Source organism: Leguminivora glycinivorella, chromosome 2 (genome assembly GCF_023078275.1).
Source record: "Leguminivora glycinivorella isolate SPB_JAAS2020 chromosome 2, LegGlyc_1.1, whole genome shotgun sequence".
NCBI lineage: Eukaryota > Metazoa > Arthropoda > Insecta > Lepidoptera > Tortricidae > Leguminivora > Leguminivora glycinivorella.
Genome location: NC_062972.1, coordinates 19,530,537 through 19,556,212, shown reverse-complemented (window position 1 = coordinate 19,556,212; position 25,676 = coordinate 19,530,537). Strand labels below are relative to the sequence as shown.

Sequence of the window (25,676 nt, the reverse complement as noted above, 5' to 3'; positions counted from 1 at the left end):
TTTGTAAAAGAAAAGTACTTTCTACATCTACAGAATTTCCCCAGAAAATAATTCCGTAGGATAGCAGTGGTAAAACATTTGCATAATAGGTATTTCTGACAATATTTTCAGAACAAGTACCCGATAAGATCGATAAAGCGTAACATTGGCTGGAAATCAATTTATTAATTCGAGCAATATGCTCTTTCCAGTTCCAGAAAGGAACAGACTCTCAGACTACTCTTTGTATACCTAAAAATATTTAAAATCGTAAGGTACACCGGGACAATTTCGACCCCAGTCGCAAAATCAATTGATCCGTTTTTTCCATGTTTTACAATGTTTGCATTATTAATTAGAGTGTCCACAGGGTATATATGGTAGGCGTAATCAGTGGATACATGTAGAACTCAACATCATAATGTGATAATGGAAAAAATGGATCAGTTACAATTGCCCCCAGTTGAGATTTGCCCCGCTGTACCTTATAGGTAATTATAAGTAACTGTTGATTATAAATATTACCTAGATCTTAATATGAGCAAGTAAAAGAGCCTAACTTGAATTTATTGCGTGTAGTACGTGGCAAAAACCGATTTTTTGCTAAAAACGAATTTTTGGCGGTGGACACTCTATTCAATAATGCAAACATTGTAAAACATGGAAAAAATGGACAAGTTACATTTGCCCCCCAGTCGAGATTGGCCCCGCTGTAGGTACCTTATTACTTTCTTCTAAATTTGAGTTGAAGTATTTTCCAAGGAGTAAGGCCTCTTAAGTAAATATTACTGTCCCAAATGTGCCTAGTCGTCGTGCCTAGTTAAGTAGTTATGTAACTTGAACTGATCATAAAATTCCATAAACCTCGTTATCAGGTTTATTTGAACTTCTGTCAAAACTAGGGCAAAATACACATGGCTTTACAGATATAATTAGGTACACAAACGGTGTAAATAATATTACAGGTAGGTATGAGTGGTAGGTAAGGTAATAAAAATCTTGTGTGGCGTTTTAATCCAGTTTTTTTCCATAAGCCAACAAAAAGCATAGTAAAAATGCCTAAAACTAACCTAACCTAACCTAACCAGAAAATTAAAATTTTGAAAAACCCCCGACCGCGACATAGTAGACCTATTTTCATGAAACATGGATAAGAACACTCCCGACTGACTCAGCTTTCAAACAAAAAAAACTAAATCTAAATCTACGACGACTACGAGCTACGATTCCACAGACAGACACACACACAGACAGACACTCCGTCGTTTTTGAGTCGGGGGTTAAAAAGAAATGTGGTCGACTCACTTTAGCGATAAGTAACGTGGCAATTTAAGGTCACCTGCCGAAAAGCAAGTACTTGTCAAAACTGTAAATAATTGTGTCGATTCCAGAAACTGGGTCATCGTGCAACTTGTTTGCCGACAAGTCGGTTATCTCATAAATCCGTTAATGAAGTTACGAGCTCCCTGGAGTAGCCGAGTTATCCCGGTTAAAGCGAGTTAGCGTTCGCGCCTGTAATTATGCAAGACGAGATTCAATAATGAATTCCCAGAGCATCGTAATCGTCAAGACAAGAATACTCAACAACGCCAGCATGGTAGTTAAGGCGTGTAAAACACATTTTGGTAGCTTTTATCGTTATGCTCGTGGATTTTGGAACCTTTCGCTTGTTTGGGTATCAATATAGCCATATTGATACCCAAACAAGCGGAATTCTTGGGTATTATTTGGGCGAAAACAACAACTTTGACCCTTTTAAAAACAAGTATATTATAGGAACATTTCGTTATTATTTCCGTAACATTATAAAATTATAATATCTTTTCCCGTGTAAAATAATTATTAAAAATTATAAGAGGAAAATCTCTTTAGTAATTCCCATGACGACGGTGTTAAGTGTTAATCCCACAAATTGTTACCTTTGTTACCTTTTGCAGTATCGAATTAAACTAAATAAATATATAGGTAGGATCTTACACAGATTGATTAAGCTTACGGTAAGCTCAAGAAGGCTGAAGACTGTGAACATTCAGACAAGACAGGGTTAGGTACCTACATTTAATTGATATTATAAAGGGGTTCACTGGGGAGTCATATCATTTGTAGATACCCACAAATTTATAACTATTAAGTTATGCGATTAAAACAGCGAATTACTAATTTTTCTGTTTGTTCATGTCGTGAATCACCATAATTTACCGGTGTTTGTCATTCTGACTGTAACTTTCCCAGACTCTTGAATTAGTTGTCGCTAAATGTTTATCCTTAGCTGGACAAAATAAATAAACAATCAGTACATATTACGCAAGTGTCGTTCCGCAAACTCGTACAATAGGTATGATGTAAGGAGGCAATGACCGCACATATGGTGTTAATGTCAATGCTGCTCTAAAATTACGCACAATTTTGTGCGATGGATCTGCGACTAACAAACTAAAACACAATGTAATGCAAACAGTTGTCAGTGCCAATTTTCCGTTAGATTTACATTTATCTATTTTGTAGAAAAGTTGAGTGTTTCGTAAGTTTCGTTTCTCTTATTCCGATTAAAATTTATGCAGCTCATAGCTCGACTGCAACTTGTATGGAAACTGCATGCCGACTGCAAGCCAACTTCAACGCCTGTATCCTGTATCGGCCCCTATCCATGAAAATCAGCCCTATTAACTATGTCAAGTATGTCATATATGTAGAACTATGTCATAGTGACGTTATCTCTCTTGTGAGAAATCTCTTAGGTACTGCTTGTCTTTTTGACATGGTTGTAGAGTGGCTTAGGGTTACTATTGGTTGACTATACCTAATTGTGATAAACTTCATCGCATCGGTGCGTCCCTATCGCACTTATGTATGTACAAATAGTGCGAAAAGGACGGTCTAACGTAATATCGTTTATCACGCGACCGTGCTTGCCTGAGCGTTTTACTAAGCGTTTTAGTATTTGCATACACATGTCTATCATACATGCCATACGCGTAATGTCTTCCGAATGTGTTGTTTATTTACAACAAATCCACACGTTTATCATAATATTCATAATGCATTTGTCTAACGGTACGTGAATCTGCAAGGTCACATGGCTGGAATTGAATAACTGCGATAAGTCTAAATTACTTCTGCAGCTGTTTCTGAAAGAAAGAAAGAAAGAAAGAAAGAAATCTTTTATTTGCAGAAAAAGGGTACATAGCGTCTTATTAGTATAAAATAGTTCCACCTTCTTCAGCTGTTATAAACAGCATGCAAATGTATATGTTGACATGAATTAAATATACCTACAGAAAATAAAAACCTCATATCCTCAGCTGTGTCCGTGTCCCTAATACACCATGAAAATGGCAAACCGGTCATGGACATCTTTTCAAAATATATCAGGTGCATTTAATATGGCACGTATTTTCGTAAATGAAACATCCCTGTAAAAATGTTTGGCTGTGTGGTACTAATTTTGTATCGGAATTAATATTTATTTGATCATCATTTTCAATTTTTTTTAGTCCTAAGTAAACTAAACTAAGCTCCTTCATAGTCTTCATACTAACTATTTTCTATCTACGAGTAAGATATTTTAATTATAAGAACATGTCATGTGTACTTAGGCAGGTATATAAATGGCTAATACCTAAATAAAAAAATAGAGCAGTATCAAAAATATCTAACTCACTTTTTATAACGTAAAAAAACTAAAACCCACGCTGGCAGTTAATGATCAGCGATCACAAAAAAAAGAATTGAAATGAATGTAGGACTTGTAGGAGTAAGACGGAAAAAAAGTTCCTCTTAACTCACGTATCCTTATTAAAGTATCTCGAAAGTGTATTTAATTTGATTAGTACTTGTTAATGTAGATAATCATTAAAACGGTAATACTCAGCTGTATTTCGGAGTAAATCATTTAAAGCATTTGTGCGACCCGGTTCATGCTTAATTAGACAAAAAAAACTAATTCTGGAAGAGAACATAATGTTTACCTATCTTTGTATTTGTATGCGCAAGGATACAAATAGCTATTAAATATTAATCAACATAGGGTAAAATCACCAAAAGATGAACAGTTAAGCGAATTTTCTAACTTTGGATTGTTTTTTTTATATGATGCAACTCAGTTTCGAGATTTTTTTTTATGTGATACTGCATTTAATTGAATTTAGAATGAGCTACTTTTGAGCCTCGTATTATGATTCAGTAATTTTATAAAAATAATTATATCTCAAAAGTTGAGGGGTCAAAATTCCCAGTAGTTGAACAGAGTGCCCTATCTCTGAACGATTTGATCCCGATATATGAACCATACTGGGGACGCTATTGCTATGTCTTGTATGGGAACCCTGCATTTTATGATTAAGCACTGAGACTTGGCACAGTTGTTCATTGGGTGGCCCTGAGTAGATATAGATCGGGAGGCATCGAGAGCCCCCCTTAATTTAGGAGGGAGGAGGGGGGGAAGGCTGGCGCCTCCGCGCTTCCTTTGAAACCATATTTCTCTAAAACTATACAAAATAGGGCATGAGATATATCATTTTCGGATAAATGAAGGACGAGGAATTCATTTTTGGAACAAAAAAAATCTATTTTAGAACAAAAATACAAAATAAAATGGGAAAATCTGAAAACGAGATTTTTTTTTATACATATTATTGCACATTTTATGAAAACTGTAATGGTTTTTTCTAAATAAAAAATATTATTTAATAGCTACATTTATCTTGTTTAAGAAAATGTATAATTTGTTATAGAAATATATTATACGATGAGTGATAAAAAATAATTTACATCGCCCGATAGGGTGATTTGAATGCTCATTTCAATAAGTTTTGTCAATGATTTCAGGTATAATCACTATTTAACACACGAAAGCCGTAATCATTGTATTTTATGGCTATTTTAGTGATTAATGTACTTAAAATAAAAAAAATACAAAAATTAAAAAAAAAAGTGATAACTTTTTTATAACATTATCCTATTTTGTTCTTTCTATACAATATATATCTAAAAGCAATAAATATGAATGAAAAGCCACATTTATGTAGTTTATAAAAATATATAGTTTGTTCTATAAATATATTACGAAACGCGAGATAAAAAATAATGAAAGTGACGTGGCAGGGCGATATTGATGTACGGTACGGGTCAGCTTGTATGATTCGATGAGGTGAGGTAAAGGTACTCAAAGCTCTCAAAAAGTGTAGTTATTTAGAGCACTTTAAATTAAACAACATACTCCTATATAGTCTGAATTTAACTATTTATATTACATGAAATGATCGATTGATATGATAGGTCAGATATATAAGGTAACTGTACACTATTCCGGGATAGTAAAATGTGGTACATTATTCCGGGATACTTTGGTTTTTGTCGCAAACTAAGGAAACTATCAGTAAAATCATAATTTAATGCAGTATTTTATTAACTATAGATCAAATAGAACCGAAAAAGTCGATTTTCGAATATGTATCATATCTTTTGAAGCCGTGAGGTACCTCCAAACGCGTCAGTCGCAACCACGCAGTGGTTTCTATGGGCGTGTTTGACGGTGAGCTTAACGCGGCAGCGGAACTTCTTAAGGGTTTACTGTGATGCGGGTAAGTTTATTTATATTAAATTTGTATCATAATGGTCTTATAGTTATTAAAAAACATTTATATCATCTTTTCAAATTAATTTAAAGCATATTTTAATTAAAATACCCGCTCCCGGAATAATGTACACCATTTTGACGCGGTGTACATAATTGCGGGAGTATCACGGAATAACGGAAACACAGTCTACAATGTTTTTATGTTTTATTACTATTTGCGGTGAAGTATATTTATATATTTGATGTAAATATATTGAGTTAAGATTTCAGATTTATAGTGACATAATTACGGCACATATATTTTTTAGATTTTAGTCTCATAATTGAGTACGAAATGTATACTCGTTGAGTAATACGTGCGAAATATTGGAGTGTGGCATCGACATTAAATTTGTTTTATTTCATAAAATTAAAGCACAAGGGTTACTTATTTCGATGTTTTGAGTATAATTGTTATATAATCTTCCAATGTACTAAGAATAAAATCTTGTTTGTCTTTTAATATAACCTTCGTTTTGACTGCCGTAATTAAGTACACGACTTTATATGAGTGTATCTTATTCCGGTATGCCCATATAAAGTATATTAAAATATAAAAAACACAAAATAAGGTATAGAGACCCGACTATTAATATGTTTTTAAACTTCCTTAGTTAGCTAAAAATCTTTATACCGTACATTGGTTTGTCCGTCAGTCAGTCTGTCCGTCTACGATTTAGCTCAATCATTATTAGTACTAGAAAGCTATATAAATATAAAATAGTACAAATTCGTCGGACAGTCAATCTGTGTAAGAACGGCCTATAATATTTATTGAGTACTATTTATTTATATATACATACTTGAATAACGTATCACCACCATATATGTATACGGTGTAGCTCAGTGATCACCAGTAACAAAAAACTGAAATTTTCACGAGTAACTTGCAGTTTTTATAACCGGCAATAGCTTCTGGATTGAAATTAAATTTTGAAAAAATAAACCCCGACATTGTGAAGTGTTTTTCATCAAACATGGCTAAGAACACTCTCGACTAATTCAGCTTTCAAACGAAAAAAACTAATCTAAATCGGTTCATCCATTCGTAAGCGATGCCTTAGACAGACAGACAGTAAAACTTATAACACCCTGTCATTATATCATACAATCGTTATACTTTAAAATATCATGTTTCCCATCCCACCCCAACCCATCAAAACATTGCCAATTATAAAAAATACACTCTGTATAAGCATTAAAACGATATGTGCAATTATATATTTATGTAAACAACATTTTTAATTCATTTTCTTACATTATGCTTAAAGAACGTCGACTTTAAAGGTATCCCGTAATTACGTACAACGCCTCCCGGAATTGAAGCAATACCAAAATTGTATCCCGGAATAATGGGCAAACTAAGGGTTAAGTAAAACAACGGTAATTTCTATAAATTAGAAGTTACGATGGAAGATAGTGTCTTAAATCCATCGTAGAAGACTTATCCTTAAAATAAAATAATTAACACGACTAGAAACTTCGCATTTTTTTTACAATCCTCACTCAAAGTAGGAAACGTCTTAAGTTCCCGTAATATGGGACAGTTACCTTACATCTGATCCTAATACATCTTGTGAAATAGTAGTTATCTATATGATTTGCATAGTTTATGGATAATTCTTACTTGACATATTTATTAATCCAGATCTGCGTCCTGTACTTTGGTTAACGAGTGCCGAAAATAGTTATTAACCAAAAAAGACCGCCAAATTAACAGCATTTCACCGACAAAAGCTGCCTTGCACCATTTTTGTAAGGGTTATAGGTATATCAAGGTGTCCATGTATGGGGTCAACTAAACCCAATTCAAAATTTGCCATTATTTGCTACTTGTGGCTGGACGAAAGTCTGTAACAATTGGGATTTGGGAGCCTACTTGCCCGCAACGTTGCCTGTTGCTGCAGAAACATGCCTCAAAATTGTCGGATGCAGGTGTAATAAAAAACAGTGCCGCGTAAGGTGCAACCGTAAAAAAAGACTTTTTAAATTAAATGTTCGGAGCTGATGTGTTTATGCAGTGGATGTTGTGATATATACATAATTAAATTCAGACTATTCATGTTGTTTTATTTGAATAACTCAAAATAGCTACACTTTTTGAGAGCCTTGAGTACTAGCCCCGATACACATGTTTTCGTCTAGTCAGACCATTTTTTGAGGTTCTCCTTTGTACAAAAGCAATGTCTTAGTTCAAAAATCATTAATGTTTAATGCTAATACGAATCTAGTTTATTTTTTATGGCACTATTGCGCAATAACTAACTATCATTGATACTGAAAGGAAGAATATGACGATTTTTATTTTATCTTTTATGGATGGGTAAAACCGATTTAAGGGGGCCCAAAGGAAGTAACTAAATTCTGCTAGTAAACTAAAAAATCTTCAAGCCTATGCATGCAGAACTGCTTTAGGAGAGGAGAACGTGATTAAGACATTTTTTTGCAATATAAGTCACATGCAATTTTATTTTACAATCAAAATAAACTATAATTATAGGACTTTTACAATTTTCTGTACTGGGTCGTGATATACCTACATGTGTAAACGTTATTAGAATAAGTATCTTTCTGTATTACTAGACGAACTCCACTGCATAGCGGGTAGTACCTTTACCTCACCTCATCGAATAATGCAAGCTGACCCGTACATTAAAATTTTCATTTTCATTATTTTTTATCTCGCGTTTCGTAATATATTTATATAACAAACTATATATTTATATAAACTGTATAAATGTGGCTTTTTATTGATATTTATTGCTTTTAGATATATATTGTGTAGAAAGAACAAAATAGGATAATGTTAAAAAAAATTATCACATGTTTAATATTTTTTAAAATTTTTGTATTTTATTTTTATTTTAAGTACATTAATCACTAAAATAGCCATAAACTACAATGATTACGGCTTTCGTGTGTTAAAAATAGTGATTAGACCTGAAATCATTGACAAAACTTATTGAAATGAGCATTCAAATCGGGTTATCGGGCGATGTAAATTATTTTTTATCACTCGTCCTATAATATATTTCTATAACAAATTATACATTTTCTAAAACTAGATAAATGTAGCTATTAAATAATATTTTTTATTTAGAAAAAACCATTACAGTTTTCATAAAATGTGCAATAATATGTATAAAAAAAAATCTCGTTTTCAGATTTTCCCATTTTATTTTGTATTTTTGTTCTAAAATAGATTTTTTTTGTTCCAAAAATGAATTCCTCGTCCTTCATTTATCCGAAAATGATATATCGCATGCCCTATTTTGTATAGTTTTAGAGAAATATGGTTTCAAAGGAAGTTCGGCGGCGCCAGCTTTCCCCCCCTCTTCCCTCCTAAATTAAGGGGGGCTCTCAATGCCTCCCGATCTTTATCTACTCAGGGCCACCCAAGGAACAACCTGTGCCAAGTCTCAGTGCTTAATCATAAAATGCAGGGTGTTGTGCAATAGCGTCCCCAGTACCAGCATAAAGTCAGTATAATGTGTCCAATAAATGAACGATGTCAGTCCAATAAATGAACAGGTGGGGACAAAAGTAGCATTTATTTTGTAGGAAACAGATCAACTTTGCCCCTATTGTAAATGCTGCATAGGCATCAGTATAAAATGGTTTTACACTATTTAAAAACAGCAATCGTTAAATAAAAGAATAAAAAATATAATAAAAACTAAAGCGTTCATTTTTGAAACCGCTACCTAAAACTTGAACGAATCAATTTAGTTGGTTCATTTTTTGACACAACATTAATGAATTGAACAAACTAATTTGATACAAAATTCATTTATTGGAATCCAACCTAAAAGATGAACCAGTAAATTTTCCTAGTTCACGTTTTGGGTAGTTACACGTTCTTTAGTTGAACAATCCTGTTTACATACAAATATAAACTTAAATAAATCTTTATTAGATAAAAAAAAAGGCTTTGGTAAAAATTTCAAACACAAACAAACAATCAATTTAATGTCAAAATAGTACATCTATCTATTTTATTCGATTTTATAATATCATTTGAAAAAATGAGCCTTTGGCCATAAGTTGACCGTCGTTCATCTTTTGGCGCGAACGTACAATATTGGAACCATATAACTTGACCAGCAAATATCTCATAAAATAAGTGAAAAAAACGAAATTATTAATAATGTAAACAATAGAGACATTAATCAAGAATATATACGGAAGTAAACCGGGTCAATAAATGTATTAGATTTTTCACGAATTAAAAAGCTTATATTTTGAAGAGCAAACTTGACGAGAGTCACGGACGTGTGCGTGGCTCAATAGTCTTGGAATTCAAATTTTAACTTCGGCGATGAGTTGCGGCGCTTAAGAAAAATACTCCCGAGTGCGTAAAATAATTCGTGAATTAATTATTTAGATTTTTAGACCCATCCTTTGGGTGTCTGTCATCTAATGGTGCAACTACACTTACATAATAGCGCACCGTACCAACCTACTCATGTTTCAGTTCACAAGAGTACTTTTCCAAGAGTACTGCGCTAGAAATGCTGAAACTGAAATTGTCAGTTGTCAGCTTTATTTGAAACAAAACAACGCCAATAACATTTGTTTTTTGACATTCAGATCATCTGAATCAACAATTATAGTTATTTGGCCCTCATTAATGACATTTGTCAAAATAATGGTCTCATTACTTCTTTCAGTAACTACTACGTGATAGAGCGGCCATCAGACGCGCCCGTCCGAGAAGTCAGACCGTTTCATGTGTATTGGAACGTGCCCACATTCCAGTGCAAATCCAAGAAGGTCGCTTTTGATGACCTGTTCGAAAAGTACGGGATTATACAGAACCAGAATGACGCTTTTCAGGGAGAGCAGGTAAAACATCATAATTTATAAATACAAATACATAATAGACGACATCCGGAAAATTGCGGGTCACAACTGGATGACTAGCTCAGGACCGGGACAAGTGGCGTACTAGAAGAGAGGCCTACGTATGCTCAACAGTGGGCGATAAAGGGCTGATATGATGATGATGATGATGAAATACAAATACTAGATCTGGCTTAGGTCGTCTTAGACATAAGTGTACAAGATAAACCAATTGGCAGTTGGCATATTATGAATACAAAAAGCAAACCAAATGTAGGTAACAAAAAACAAGGAACAGTCTAAGGGCCGGTTGTATCAAACCATCTGTCGTTCGTAAAATTTTATTGTATGGGAAGTTCCATAGACTTCTGCTGCGTGACGATGATGTATCTGTCAAATGTGGTTGTTGCAACTGGCCCTTAGACAAATAGAAGACGAATCAAACACCAAGAATAAAAATACAACATAATTTCATTATTTCAATTACATACCTACGCGATTCACGTACAAAACTTCAAACGAATGTACAGTCAGCAGCAGAAGTTGCGTAGCGGGCAAGGTGTTCAAAATGAACTTGACACTATCTTATTTTTAAGACAATAAGAGCGTGTTAGGATCATTGTGAAAACCTTGCCCGCTACGGAACTTCTGCTGCTGACTGTATATTTTACCTGTCCTTTCCTTACAGATCACAATTCTTTACGACCCTGGCCTATTCCCTGCGATTCTGAAAGAGGAGAGCAGCGGCAAACTAAGGACCCGTAACGGCGGGGTACCCCAAGAAGGGGATTTAGACGAGCACCTCACCGCTTTCCGGTTCGTGTTGGACCATGCCATTCCAGACCCTGACTTCAGCGGTGAGTTCTCGAGACTTACGCACCCAACTAGGAAAGATATAGTAAATTCTTTACGACCCCAATCTGTTTCTTGTGATCCTAAACGAGAGTGGTGACAAGCTTTCCAACTTGTGTTGGATCAGACCATAATCCTGACTTTAGCCACACCTCGGACACTGGCGATCAAATATATGAAAGAGGCGCGTTCCTAGCACACAGTCTAAGCTCATGTAAGTGAACGCGTACTATGCTTGTATGAGATATGACAGGTCGACTGTTCGCGTTTTTGACAGGCGGTAACTGTGAGGTAAACGACAGGGGGTGGGCGGCACTTTCAGCGGGGAGCGGGTGGCCATACTGTACGACAGTACTCTTTATTATACTGTGATTTAGCGGTGAAACAAGTAAAGCACAATTTTGTACACCCAGCTAAGTGCGTTTTCACATTATCCGATCCGATATAGGATTTTAATAGTAAAAATCAAAGATGGCGGCTTAAATGTATGGGATATCGGTCCGACATCCGATATTAGATCGGATAATGTGAAAACGCACTAAGAGAGAATAATTTTGTACGACCGTTTTTTGGCGTGATCCTGACAAAGGAGAGCAGCAACAAAAAACTCGTAATATAGAAATGTCTCAAAATTGTTGTTCAGAAAGTATAATTGATAAACATTTCCTACATATAGCTCACTCAGTCAGTCACTACTTATTGGCTAAATATTTTATTATAATCGCGGCTACCTGTAAACAAACAAATCTATTTACAAACAAGCAAAGTGCTTCGATTGCTGAGTGGTGTTATGCAACTCGAGACGGCCAAGTGCGATATATAGAATAAAACAAACTTATTACTGTGCGGAAGCGCTACTGTCGCGTACGATTATACCTATTACATCCCCGCCATCATATATATTTACACCCTGTTTTTATTGAATTCCGTTAACTTTAAGGGATGGTTCTTTAGACCAAACACAATTAATTTCTCTAAGAAACTAGCGTCTTAACTCATACGGCTATCGAGTTATTAAAAAAATATAAATAATTATTACTGAACACGTGTGTGACAGCCTTTACCACTTCCCAATGTTATTTGAATTGACATGTGCCGTCAATCACTTGACACTAACTTGAATATTATTGTTAAGGGTCTCTCACACTAATTATTCGTTGTCATTCATTTATTATGTATGAAAACGATAAAAAATTTTTTTTGCGGATTTAACTAAAAGTGATATACAGGGTAGTTCCTGATAACGAACCTAACGACATGAAGAATTTAACAGAAAACAAAAAAAGCACGGTGTATATATATTTTTTTCCAGCTTAAACAAACTTTGTTTTATCGAATTAAGAATCCAGGGCTTACGGTGTACTTATCTATAAATGATCAATACAATACACCGTATCAGTATGTGAGTGACTCTCTGTTAGGCCGTTTTCACACTATCCGATCCGATATCGGATGTAGGAAGGATGTAAAATGTAAGATTTATGCGCTTCCAGGTCTTCATTTATGTATTTAATAGATCATTATTACTAAAAAACGATATAAAACGCAAAAATTCCAAATAAATTTAATACAGATGGCACTCTCCTACAACAGTTTTTGTCCGAGGCACCATCGAACTGCCGATATCGGCAGGACGCTTCCGTCATTTTTGGCATGCCGGACCCCCCGCCAGCTGTCGGCCGATAATATTTGTGTGTGTGCGTATATAATGTAGGTATACGTTTGTAGTAGTGTGCGTGACAAAAATGGCGTCTATTAAAGAGCTGTTAATGATTAATTTCTATTGAAAAAAAAAGATTGTACCTAATTCATCGGTCCGAATTGCGGATACTTAGGCACTAATTTTTTTATCTTTTAGTAGATATAGCTAAATGTAAAATTATTTATTTTACCTGCCACTCTTGAGTATTTTTATGCTCGTTATTTTAATTTTACAATAAAATATTTGAAATATAGTGCTTATAATTATTAACCCTTTACCGCATGGATTTTTTAATCTCTACGAATTAAATATATGTGATAAAATAACATAAACGTAATAAAATAAAAATTATGAAAAAAATCTAAATTCAACCTAATTAGAAATATTAGTAAAAAACCACCAGTTCCAGATTAGGAACTATATGCATCAATGGCTACGCCGTGTCCCTGGTCTAATTTGGAACAGTATGCGGTAATATGTATGGAAACGAAGATTTTAACTATAAAACTCCCGTGAGACTCATACATATTTAAAAATATTAAACGAAGATGACAAAAAAAAATACAGTTTCAAATAACGTTTTTTACTTTTAATAATTTCGCGTGAAAAAGAAAACCAAAGCAATTGAAGACAATATAAAAATAAAATTTTTACATGAAAAACAATGTCGTCAATAAATCATTTCACGTGAAAAATCTGGAAACAATTGCGGTCTTTGTTTAGGCAAAAATAACATCTGCATTTGTGGCAATATATATGCGATTTCAGGCTACAATGTTTGTAATACGATACCTAAACTGTAAATTTTAAATTGTTGATTTTTTTTTGGAAATAGACTATTTTTTATTTTATTTTAAAATACTTTAAGTAAAATAATATATGTACGAAACACTGACTGCATTAAGTTCCATATTTGTCAAACTCACAAAAAAACCACTACCTAATGCATACAGTTCCACATTAGTCTAATCTATTTTACCTATAACGCATAGTGTTCCATTTTAGGAACATACTTTAACGACGTCATACATAGTAATTTAAATATAAATACTTATGCGTTTTACCATAAAATCATGCGGCATCCATTGTTTTAATAATTACTACTTAAAATATATTTATTACACTGAATACAATCACGAAAATTGTATATCAAAGTTGTAGATCGCACTTGCAACTAAAAATTAACGAACGTCGGTAGAAATGAAAACGTTTCATGGACCACTGACTAGATAGAAGTCATAACGAGTACAGAAAATGTTCCGTAGTATGCATACTTTCTACCCGGTAGAAGTTGAGCAAAACAAATGACATTTCAATTGATTTACGAGGAAAATAACATTACGTTCCAAATTTGGAACCATATGCGGTAAAGGGTATACAAAACTTTTTAAAAAAAGTTTTTGATGCAAAATCATACTCCATTGATTTGGAACAATGCGTTTTATCGGACCGACATCCGACACTATCGGAAGCGTTTATCGGATGTAGGATGTCGGTCCTACATCCGATATCGGATCGGATAATGTGAAAACGGCCTTATTTTACGAGGGGACTGTAAACAAACAAATGACGATTCTATCCTGAAAATGTTTACTTCACTCTAGAACTAGAACTCTGGTGGATTTCACGTGTACCTAAATTCAGTGAAATTCACATTTTTATGGTCATCATTTAAGCCGCTGTAATTAGGGAGGTTTCCATTCCATTACGGCTACATATTTATTAGTACCTACTTTTACAATATACATACCTACATAAGCCTTACTTGGCTACCGTTATTTTATTAATTAAGACCGCTGTTAAATTATATATATATATATATATATATATATATATATATATATATATATATATATATATATATATATATATATATATATATACAATGGAATAAAAATTCGTACCACAGATTATTTGGCAGCTTTGGCTGGAATAATTCCATTGATGTTGGTTGTAACATGCTCGCATGTCTAATACAATAACTTGAAATGTTTCGTAATGGGTAATTTGTTTAGCATGCATCGAAGAAAGCCTAGAATTTGGTTCCGCATTCTATCAAATTTGTCGGCCAAGAGATATGCTACGAATTGACAAACCCCGGCGCGTAGACAGATCGCCAATTGATCACGTACTCTAATGTATTTACTCTATGGCGTATATTCCGTAGTTATTTGTCTGTATCACCCTTTCCTATTTAATACGGGACTGACAAAGCCCATACACAAAAGCGTACCCCTGAAATGTATGGGCCTTTTAGGCTTATAACTAGATGGCGCTGTTTCGCAGCCTGGAAGTGGCCAAAATCATATTTTCCCCAAATATTTTTGCGTGTTTTTATTCTTTATATGAACAAATGACATATTAGACTTATATTGACCGGGATATAGACCGTGATTACCTTTTTGATTTTTGTCGAGCTCCCGATATTTCGACGCAGTTGCATGCATCATGATCACGGAAAAACTGACGAATGACATATTTCTTAATTTTAATATCATGATAGCACGTGAATACACATTATGAAAAAAAAATTGTAGGCATCATCAGTGTAGTTATGATAGTGTTTAATAGGTGGCGCTAAAAAATCGAGGTACGATTCTTATATAAATAATCCTTGTTATTAGATAGACACAGAAAAATAACTGCGGAACATGAAGACTTCTGGTCTACACGTCCAAGTATTTTTTGCTTGTCAATTATCTATTCAGATTCTTAAATCATAAATCACGTCGGCACCTAAAATTAGAGCACTGTCAATGTCAACGGACACCGGTTCGATTCCGGAATTGGATCTAATTGTGCCGCAATTGGTTATATACTTATGACATAACCGTTTATGAAATGACATAACAGGCATAATACTAAACAATCTTGTTTCCACGCTGAAATTAATAGCTAAATCTCTAGAATTTCGATCTTTTTAGAATCCGGACCCAAAAATAACATATAAAATAGTCCGTCTTATCGGTCCATCTAAGTTTTATTTATAAAAGTAATTAACATTAACTTATAATAGGCGAGACGACTAAAAAAAACTAATTAGTCCGTCAGTTAGATTATCAAAGAATTTTGGACACATATTTTTTCTTTTTTTCTCATAAACGAAAAATGACGACGGTACAGTGCGTTGAAGTTTCGCGTGACGTCACGCATAGGTAAAATTTTTACTTAGAAGTGACGTCACAAACAAGCCCCCACTCCGGAACTTTGATGCTCTATATCTTTGTATTTTTTTATTAATTAGAAAAAGTGAAAAATACGTGTTTAGTATTTTTGGACGATCTAATAGACGGACTAAACAGAATGTCATTTTTTAATGTAGTTGTCATCCCTATTATCACAGACAGCTGTCGGTGGTAGCGTAATATCGGGTTAAAAACAATTATTGAACTTGAATCTTACTTATAGGACCAATCAACAGATAAACAAATATTTCATATCTTTCAAATAAAAACGATAGCCGTTTTTGTAATCATTGTAGTGCCAATCGCCTTTTCAAACCACTCCTATGTTTCATTTCAATGTCATACAAAACGAAACCATTTGACCGATCTCAGTGCCGAAGGTCTCTGTGTATAGCTCTGCACCTGTAGCCAAGAGTACAATAGTTGACGCCCCGTAATGTACCTTATATAGTTATCTTATCTTTCTTTCGTTTTGGTGCGACCGAGCCACTTACTTATCGATTGCCACGGAGCGTCAACCATTGTACTATTGGCTAGAGCCCCTGACTTAGCTGTAATGACAGGCGTTGACTGACGCTAGACGCCGACCGAAACGCAGTGCGGCTCTGTCGCGCGAATACGGAAGAACGATAGAGATAGCTACGATAAGGATATTATACTAAGCGTTTGTGCATTTGGCTACGTACCCTCAGCAGTGAACGACTACTGAGTCACTTTAGGAGCAGCAATCGATTCAGCGAAGAGCACATGCTTATCGATATCGATCGATGTTATATTTGTTTAGATTTAGCAACGTGTGTAGGTATGACATTGTTAAGATAACATATAAACAAATAAAAACACTTACTAAGAAACGAGGGAAAGACACTAAGCGAATAGATATGAAATAGGTACATTCCTATTTTTTTGGAAATTTCAGGAATCGGCGTAATAGACTTCGAGTCGTGGCGTCCCATTTTCCGGCAGAACTCCTGGGGCGTGCTGGTCCCGTACAGGAACCTGTCGCTGCAAATAGAGAGGCAACGGCATCCCTGGTGGACCAAGAGCATGATCGAGAAAGAGGTAGGGTATTTTTAAACGATGTTAAAACGGTAACAAAGTAGCGAACTCTCTGTTTATATACTCAAAAACTTTTACTAATAAAACGTGGCTCTTCTATCCAAGAGGAAAGTAAATTTTCTAATAAGAAAAAATAAGTGTATCTCCTTAATTAATAGTTATGTAAAATGATTCATCGTTGTACCTACAGTAAATTATTAATTGTTTAGTTTGACAACTTTTAATTTTCTCATTAGGTATCCGATCCGATATCAGTTGTAGTACCGATGTCCTATATTAAAGGCACCATCTTTGACGTCTGCCTATGACATCCTTCCTACATCCGATATCGGATCGGATAATGTGAAAACGCTCATGGACTAATCAATCTTACCTACAATACTAAAGAGCAATGCCAATTTTTAACTTTATGTAAATTGTCTACAAAATCCTCTGATAATGACAATAAATGCAATGTATTTATCTAATCTTGTAGCAGCTACCAAAATCTTAATACTCTACCTATGGGTTGCCATTTAATATTTCATCACTGTCGCTCTAAATACATCGCCACGGTCGGAAAGATGTTATGATTGCAAAACGGGCGCCCTAATTCACTCAAAGCACTTTATTCATCCGTACAGGCGTAGGTACATAACATCGGGTTCATACCAAAACACGTCTTATTTAATACATTCGGAGAACTGGTTGATTGACTCTTTGTTTATCCCTTCATTGAAAAAATCGTAACAATCTCTGAACAAAGTAATTTTCACCTCACTAGCTCGGAAAGGACTTTTTTATTCTTTATAAACAGATAGCAAAATCGCATTTTATCCACAAGAGTGCAAAGAATATTTGAAATCCGAACGTGTCATTAGTTACTTTTTTAAATATACATAATTTCTTGTAAAGGCATGTCCCAGACAGGACAATTTTCTCCCTGTGCTTAAATTGTCTTAACAAATCATGTGATGCGAACGTAAAAATAATTTCATATCGAATTGTAGGTATCCGACTAAAAACATAAAATTCAAACAATTTTATAACATGATTTTACCATAAAACACTTGAAATCGTACAAGAAATTGTATTTTTGACTCTTCCATTGTACTTATTCAGAACGCACCTTAAGTAACATTGTAATCTCAAAACGCGTGAAACGGAACGCACCCAAATAGATTTTTCTTCTTGATTCTTAATTTGAAACTTTTGTGGTGTCGGTTAGTGCATCGTGGAAATTGTAATACCTAAACGCAAATTGACTTATTTCCAGTTGTTTTTATTGCGTGTTTCCTCGCTTTAGTGAGGTGAAAAGTTATGTGTTACACACGGGATGCAAAGTTATTTTACCTCGTGTGTATTGCAACACTCTCTGCGCTCAGGATTCTATTTTTGAACTACTCGCTTCGCTCAGGATTCTATTTTCGAACCACTCGCTTCGCTCGTGGTTCAACCATAGAATCCATTCGCTAGCTCGTAGTTCAACCCTAGAATCCATTCGCTAGTTCGTGTTGCAATTGTAGTACAGTCAAACTGTGTAAACCGTTTTGTGGGACACGTGTTACTGCATAAATGTACCTTTTTCTGATAATAAATAAATAATAAATAAAAAAAATTCCACACTCGGTTAAAATACAACTTTGCTCCCTTGTATAACAAATAACTATTTGAAGTTAGAGGACCTGCCGGTCTAGACAAGGCGATGATAGCAATCGAAACACGACTGTTACGGTTGCACTAATATTGAAGAGACAGAAAGCATTTCGTTATCGTAGCGATAGCAATTGTGACCTTGGATAGATCGACTGGTCCAGTTTTTAAAACAAAAATTTACAATGTACCCTGTAAAAGTTGTTTTTTTTTATATTTTTGTGCCCTTTTGAATTCGGCCAATAAAAATTTAATACAAACAAGTAGGTACCTAGGGAACATCCCGTTTTAGAGCTTCTAACAACACAAGTCTAATGACAACACAGAGTGTGTTAAAAAAATCAACAGCGTAATGAATATGAATGTAAACATAATTATACTAGGTACTTATAGACACCTAATTGTAACATACATACCTAATGTCTAAGCATAGATTAGTGTCGTGTCGTGAATCATGCTAACTTCTAACAAAATGTCAATAAATCATGATGTCAATAAATGATGATTCAAGTAGAATCTATACTTTTTTTTAAACCATAGGAGCGACAATTTTTTTAACAATATTTTTAGTCTCTGTAATAAAAAACACTACCTACTTATGTAGCAGCATTAAACGTATCTTTATTAAGAGGGGGTAGAGCAGGGAGAATTTTCAGAATCTGTCAAATTACCCCATTACACACACAAACACCCTTCACTCACACTACCTCAATTTACTGTGAAAGGTCAGTGACCCTTAATTTTTTTCAAGAGTGTTATTTTGAGTTTGTAGTCAACTACTGACCTCCTTTGAGAAATTAAACTGTAAAAAAGGTAGCATACAAGAAGACAGAGAAAAAATACGCATCATCTAGCTTTCCTTCTCTGTTCATGTCTCATGTGACTTAAATTTACCTAAATATGTAGATAACGTTCCTTACTCAGTTGATTGTTTATCTAGGTGTATTTCAAATTACTTTGCACTTCATTTTGCGTTACTTTTCTATACTTAGATTAAAAATCGTCAGCCTGCCTATCCCCGCAAACATTATTCAAAGTCGTGTGTGAAGGCCGATACCTCCAGGCAGACAATTATGGTCGCGTGATAAATGATAAAACATTCAGCCCTATCGCACTATTTGTAAGTGCAATAGTCCGACGGTCCGATGTTTTATCATTTATCGCGCGACTATGATTGCCCTGCAGGTCTTCAGAGGCCTGTGCTGTGCATTACGTATATGCGGGTTGTATTAAAGACTATAAGATATTTTCTTTATTCTTTTTGGTTGTTAGGTTTTTTTATCATTTAGTTTGATACAAAATAAAGTATGTGTATAAAATAAAAACCTAATGAATAGAGTACAGCTAGCAGCAGTCAAGTCAGAGACACAAAGAAAGACAGGGAATATCGACGCATATCTTATCTATCCCAATACCGCCATCGCCATCTTCATCAGACTCTTTATCTTACCCAATTTCCGAGTCTCCTCTAAATTTCAGTTTCTTGAGTTGAAAATGTTGAAACTCATACTTGGTAATAAATAAAACACAAAAAAACATATAAAAATCACAATATAATTTTAAATTATAGCTTAGACCCTGTACCAGTTGCAGTCGCCACGTCTGTAAAGTCCCTTGTAGTTTCTTTTAAATGGCTAAATACCTAGATGTTATGTCATAAACATCTGTGACGTGGACTGAAAATTAAAAAACATCGCTCAGAGATAAGGTTCAAATTAGCATGGCAAAAAATACAACAGTGCAGTCAAAATACGAAAAAGCAAATGTCAATGTCAATATCACTGCCGTATTTCAAGCAATAAGGGCTGTTTTGGGCTGTTTTCTCAAATATGAAAAAATCTCAAAAGCAGGACTTTATAAAGACTTTCTAGGAAAATTATTTTGAACTTGATAGGTAGACCAATTTAATAAAAGTTGTACGAAAAAAAATTCTGAACTAAATTTGTAACTATATATGAAAAGCATTTTTATCTTAGATTGCATAATTATTTTAGTATCGTAACATCGTAACGATTTTTCTTTCAAATAAAAAGAGAATTATTAGAATAGATTCACGGTGTCTACCGTAAACTGGGGTTACATTGACCAATTTGGGAATTTAAACTTCTCTAGCTTCTACATGGTAATGGGTAGCTATAGCTAGCTTCTACATTTAATGGGTATTTTTATCCATTAAATGTAAAGAAAGAAAAAATGGGACCATCAACTTTTTTAGTCTTTTCCTGCTAAAAATCTAGAAAAGTAACAAAATAATGTACGCAGAAAAATAACTATGAGATCAAACTTAAACTGACATTGGGGTTACTTTGATACCCTATGTTTTTTAAATGGTAATCGAATGTAACCCCTTGCAAAAGTATTTTATCTCAAAAAAAGATGAAAAAACGGTTCGCACAGTCAAATATTACAACTCTTTAACGCTTTTTTCGGGTTACTTTGATCAAAAATAAAAATTACCTACCATCTTCGAAAAACCAACTTTATTTGCAATTGTTTCAATATTTATCACACGAAGAGATCAAATTATCTGCCTCAACTTAACAAGTACCGTGACATAATCAGACAATAATCAACTATGTGTCATTATGGTCAATGTTACCCCATGCAAGTGATCAAAGGCACCCCACTGAGTAAATCATTAGTAATAAATGCCTAGTTTGACTTTATGATACAAAACTCAATACTTACAATTGTAGGTATAGCTAAGCAGAAACACATTTCTGGCAAGCTACTTAATATTCACTGTGAACCGTTTACTTGAATACCACTACGTTAGTTTAGAAGTTATTTAAACATGAAAAATAGCAACAAACTATGCTTATATTTTAACACGTTATCCGCACTGCCCACGACCATACTTACTTGTTCACTGCGTCAGAGCACCATTTATAAAGGTTGGTTTAAGGTTATCATATGTGTAGATTTCGATAAATTTATTTTATTAATACATAACCGACTACTCATAACCAGGCCTCGGATTATTTTTCGCATGGTAAGATGAAAGAAAACTATGGAGTCGATATTAAAACTAAACTTTAATTCATATTCATACTCATACTCACTAATTTTCTTAGTCCCGTAATACTTTTGTCCCTTGTGCAGGTTGACAGATCGAAAATTAATCTTACTGAATGCAATTAAAATTATTTATGTGGTGTGATTTGGGAAGCCTTTTGCTTGGTAAAGGGTTACATTTACCCTGTAACTATATCAAATTAAGTTACTATTTTGTTTGGTTCAGACTACTTTGTTGCGGTAAACGTAATGCTTGTACTAGCTGATTTATCAAAAATCATTTGCATGTCAATCATTCACGACGCGATGTGTCACTTAATTATTTATTGCAATCGGTGCGTGCAATAATTACGTAAACAATTATGTCTGATCCGCAATTTTCTGCAATTTTATACTGGATAGAACCTTACAAAGATCTAAAATACGATCATGAGAAATGTGTTACTAGTACTTAGCATTACGTTTACCGCAACAAAGTAGTCTGAACCAAACAAAATAGTAACTAGTTTGATATAGTTACAGGGTAAATGTAACCCTTTACCAAGCAAAAGGCTTCCCAAATCACACCACATAAATAATTTTAATTGCATTCAGTAAGATTAATTTTCGATCTGTCAACCTGCACAAGGGACAAAAGTATTACGGGACTAAGAAAATTAGTGAGTATGAGTATGAATATGAATTAAAGTTTAGTTTTAATATCGACTCCATAGTTTTCTTTCATCTTACCATGCGAAAAATAATCCGAGGCCTGCTCATAACATATTAGTTAGTCAGGTTTTGTTCGTAGTCCAAAAGGGTCAACCCTAGCACTTTTCCCTATTCACCCCAACGTTAGGGTGAGCGAAAATTACTAAATAAAACGACGTATTTTCAAAGACAAACCGAAGTTCTCACCGCTGGAAGATTTTTTGTGTAAAAAATTAGCATGGAACATATAAAAAAAGTGCTATCGACGTTCAAAAGTCGGTTTTGGTCCTATTCAGCACAAATTACGGTAGTTCATAACCGTTCCGACCCCATGAACCCAAAATCTTCAGAAAACGATGTACTAAGTAGCCCAAAGTGCAGCGCCGTCTCTAGGTGAATTGGGTTACTAATTTATGCAAACTACTTAAGTCGCAATAGATGTCATTTCATTTAGTATTTTAGAGGTAACTAGTAAAGATAATTTAGTTTTACAATTGTGCGAAAAAAGATTCTCATTTGGCCAGATTTTTTAACCGACTTCCAAAATTCAAAAGGTTATAAATGTATAGTTTTTTTTTAATATCACTTCTGGTCCAATTTCAAACCCCAAAAATATTAACGGCAAACTGATAATGACATTAAGTTTTCTTGAAATAAATTTGTGACATATGTGGGTAGTTTAGTAATTATAGGCACCGACTGATTGTGGGTAGGTTTATATTTTCGCTCTCTGCTAATAAATCTTGTATGGAACGGACGTGTTTTCTTTGGTGCCTCTTCATCAGCGCTGATCTTCGGCTGGGAGCATACCTTACAAAATTAAATGCCAAAAAAAAAGTTTATCAGTAAAAATTACTTATTTGAAAATAAAGTCATAACCATTAAATAATTAAATAAATGTCATATACAAAGAAAAAGTGACCAAGGCCTCCAAGTGTTCCGAGCTGGAATCGAACCAGCGTACTCCGTTAACCGGACGGATGCCTGTAAAACCACTCGGCCATCGGATCACGAAAGCAAGGGTCGAAATTTCCAAGTATATGACACAATTACCGAAGGCTTGGCGCCCCCCCGCCATCTCTGAAAGTCATAACCGTTTTCATGCTTATATATTGAAATAGATATCACGCACGAAAGTAAGAACGACAAGGCCCCCTGGTGGCTGAGCCGGGAATCGAACCCGCCATGTCTCTCGCTATACCGTAATCCTCTAAGTGCCACTTGCACCAACGAAGATGGAGGATTAACCTGAGGGTTAACCCACTATTTTACATGGAATTTGACAGTTGACAGCCCACTAACCCTGAGTTAAGTGGTTGGTGCAAATGGGCCTTATAAGATTCATATACGAGGTGGTCAAAATGTGCCTATCAGAGATAACATACACTAGAGAAATTTCGTTGGGTACCACACGGCGGGCGGGTGGCCTAGTGGTAATGACGTTAGCTGCGTAAGCTGAAGACCCGGGTTCGATTCCCGGCTCGGCCATCAGTAGGCCTTGTCGTTTTTTCTTTCGTGTATGATATCTATTTCAATTTATGTATGTATGTATGTGAACACTTTATTGTACATAAGACAAGTTAGGACATATAAATACAGTATAGTTATGGTGTACAAAGGCGAACTTATCCCTATAAGGTGTCTCTTTCAACCTTTGAGCGAATTGAAAATTTATTATTTATATAAACTTGAAAAAGAACAAATCAAAAATTATTCAATAAAATAATTTTATTTCTTCTCTAGTTGTATAGTTTCATATTTATGATTTTTATTTTAAAGTAATCCATTTATATTATATCAATCATGGGTGAAACGTTGGGTTGACAGAAGTGTAATTAACATTTCTAAATGTTGATTTCTTGTATCTAGTCTAACTACGAAGCAATACATTGACGTATAAATTGCGTCCATATACAGAGAAGTCATTCATAAAAACATCACTTTAGGTAAGTTATATATCTTTTATACAATTTGACAACCATTGACCACACATCCCAATTCACCCCTCTTCCGACCCTAATCACCCCCTTTGCGACCCGATTCCCCCCATTCCTGATCCTATTCACCCCTCAGGCCGCGGATATTTATCCATCAAATTGAAATTGAAAATTGAAATTGAAATCGTCTGTCAATGAAAAGAAAATTGTAGTAAGTATGTATGGAACATAAACTTTAGAAGTGTAGGTATACACTACATTCAAAAGGATAACGAACAAATTCTGAGCAAAATTTCACACAAAAATAAAGTTAAAATGAGTAAATAATACAATAAATTTAAATGCCAACTTTGACAGACATTTTCATGCCCCTAAATATATTATTTTCCCTGGAACTACGGAACCCTACACTGACCGTGACCCGACGCGCTCTTGGCCGGTTTTTCTTCTCAATGAAATGCAGAGATAATAAAAAATTACACCTCCCAATTTATAATAAAATTTTTTTGCAAAAATTTCATTTTTGGCACAAGCTTTACCTTAGCCGACTGTACCTTTCTTTCAACAATCATCTATTGCTCTCCGAGATGTTTCTAAAAACCCCTTACTCAATGGGGATACGACGTTTCATAACAGAGTTCCTCTGACCACCTTTCTGCTCCATCATCAGATCACCTCCATGATACCATAATATTGCATTGTCACGTGATTTACATATGTGTGCAAAATTTCAGCTCAATCGGAAACCGGAAAGTGGGTCAAATTTAGCTTCTACGTTTTGACCCAAACTAACAAGGCAAGTTGAATAAAAGCTTGTAAAAAGGCTTCTGATATCAGATTTGTAATAAGTTTAGTTGTCATAGTTTAAGAACAGATGAGACAGACATATGCAAGTTTCGTTTCGTTTCGTTTCGTGAGATGTCAAGTCACCTCATACAATTTACCGCTCTAAGGCAACTAAGGTAGGGTTTGTTATTGCACTGTAATTACATATTAATGATTTCTAGCCTGTAAGATATATATTTGCTTTAACAATGGATAGAATGCGAGTGAGAGTGTAATTTAGATTTTTATAAGGAAACAAATATTTTTAAGTGACCCGATCAGATATTTATACGAATAAGGACCCTCCCACATCTACCGAGCCGCTAGAAAGAGAGTTTGTG

General features: G+C 34.5%; 1 protein-coding gene across 1 annotated transcript in view; it reads left to right on the top strand.

Moving 5' to 3' along the window:
- The window catches only part of LOC125241592, a 34,669-nt gene that overhangs the window by 2,586 nt on the left and 6,407 nt on the right, over positions 1-25,676 (top strand). Inside the window, exons 2-4 of the mRNA XM_048150144.1 lie at positions 10,267-10,441; positions 11,127-11,295; positions 17,097-17,239. Of these exons, the coding sequence (XP_048006101.1) occupies positions 10,267-10,441; positions 11,127-11,295; positions 17,097-17,239 (487 nt within the window). The remainder of the gene's footprint in view (positions 1-10,266; positions 10,442-11,126; positions 11,296-17,096; positions 17,240-25,676) is intronic.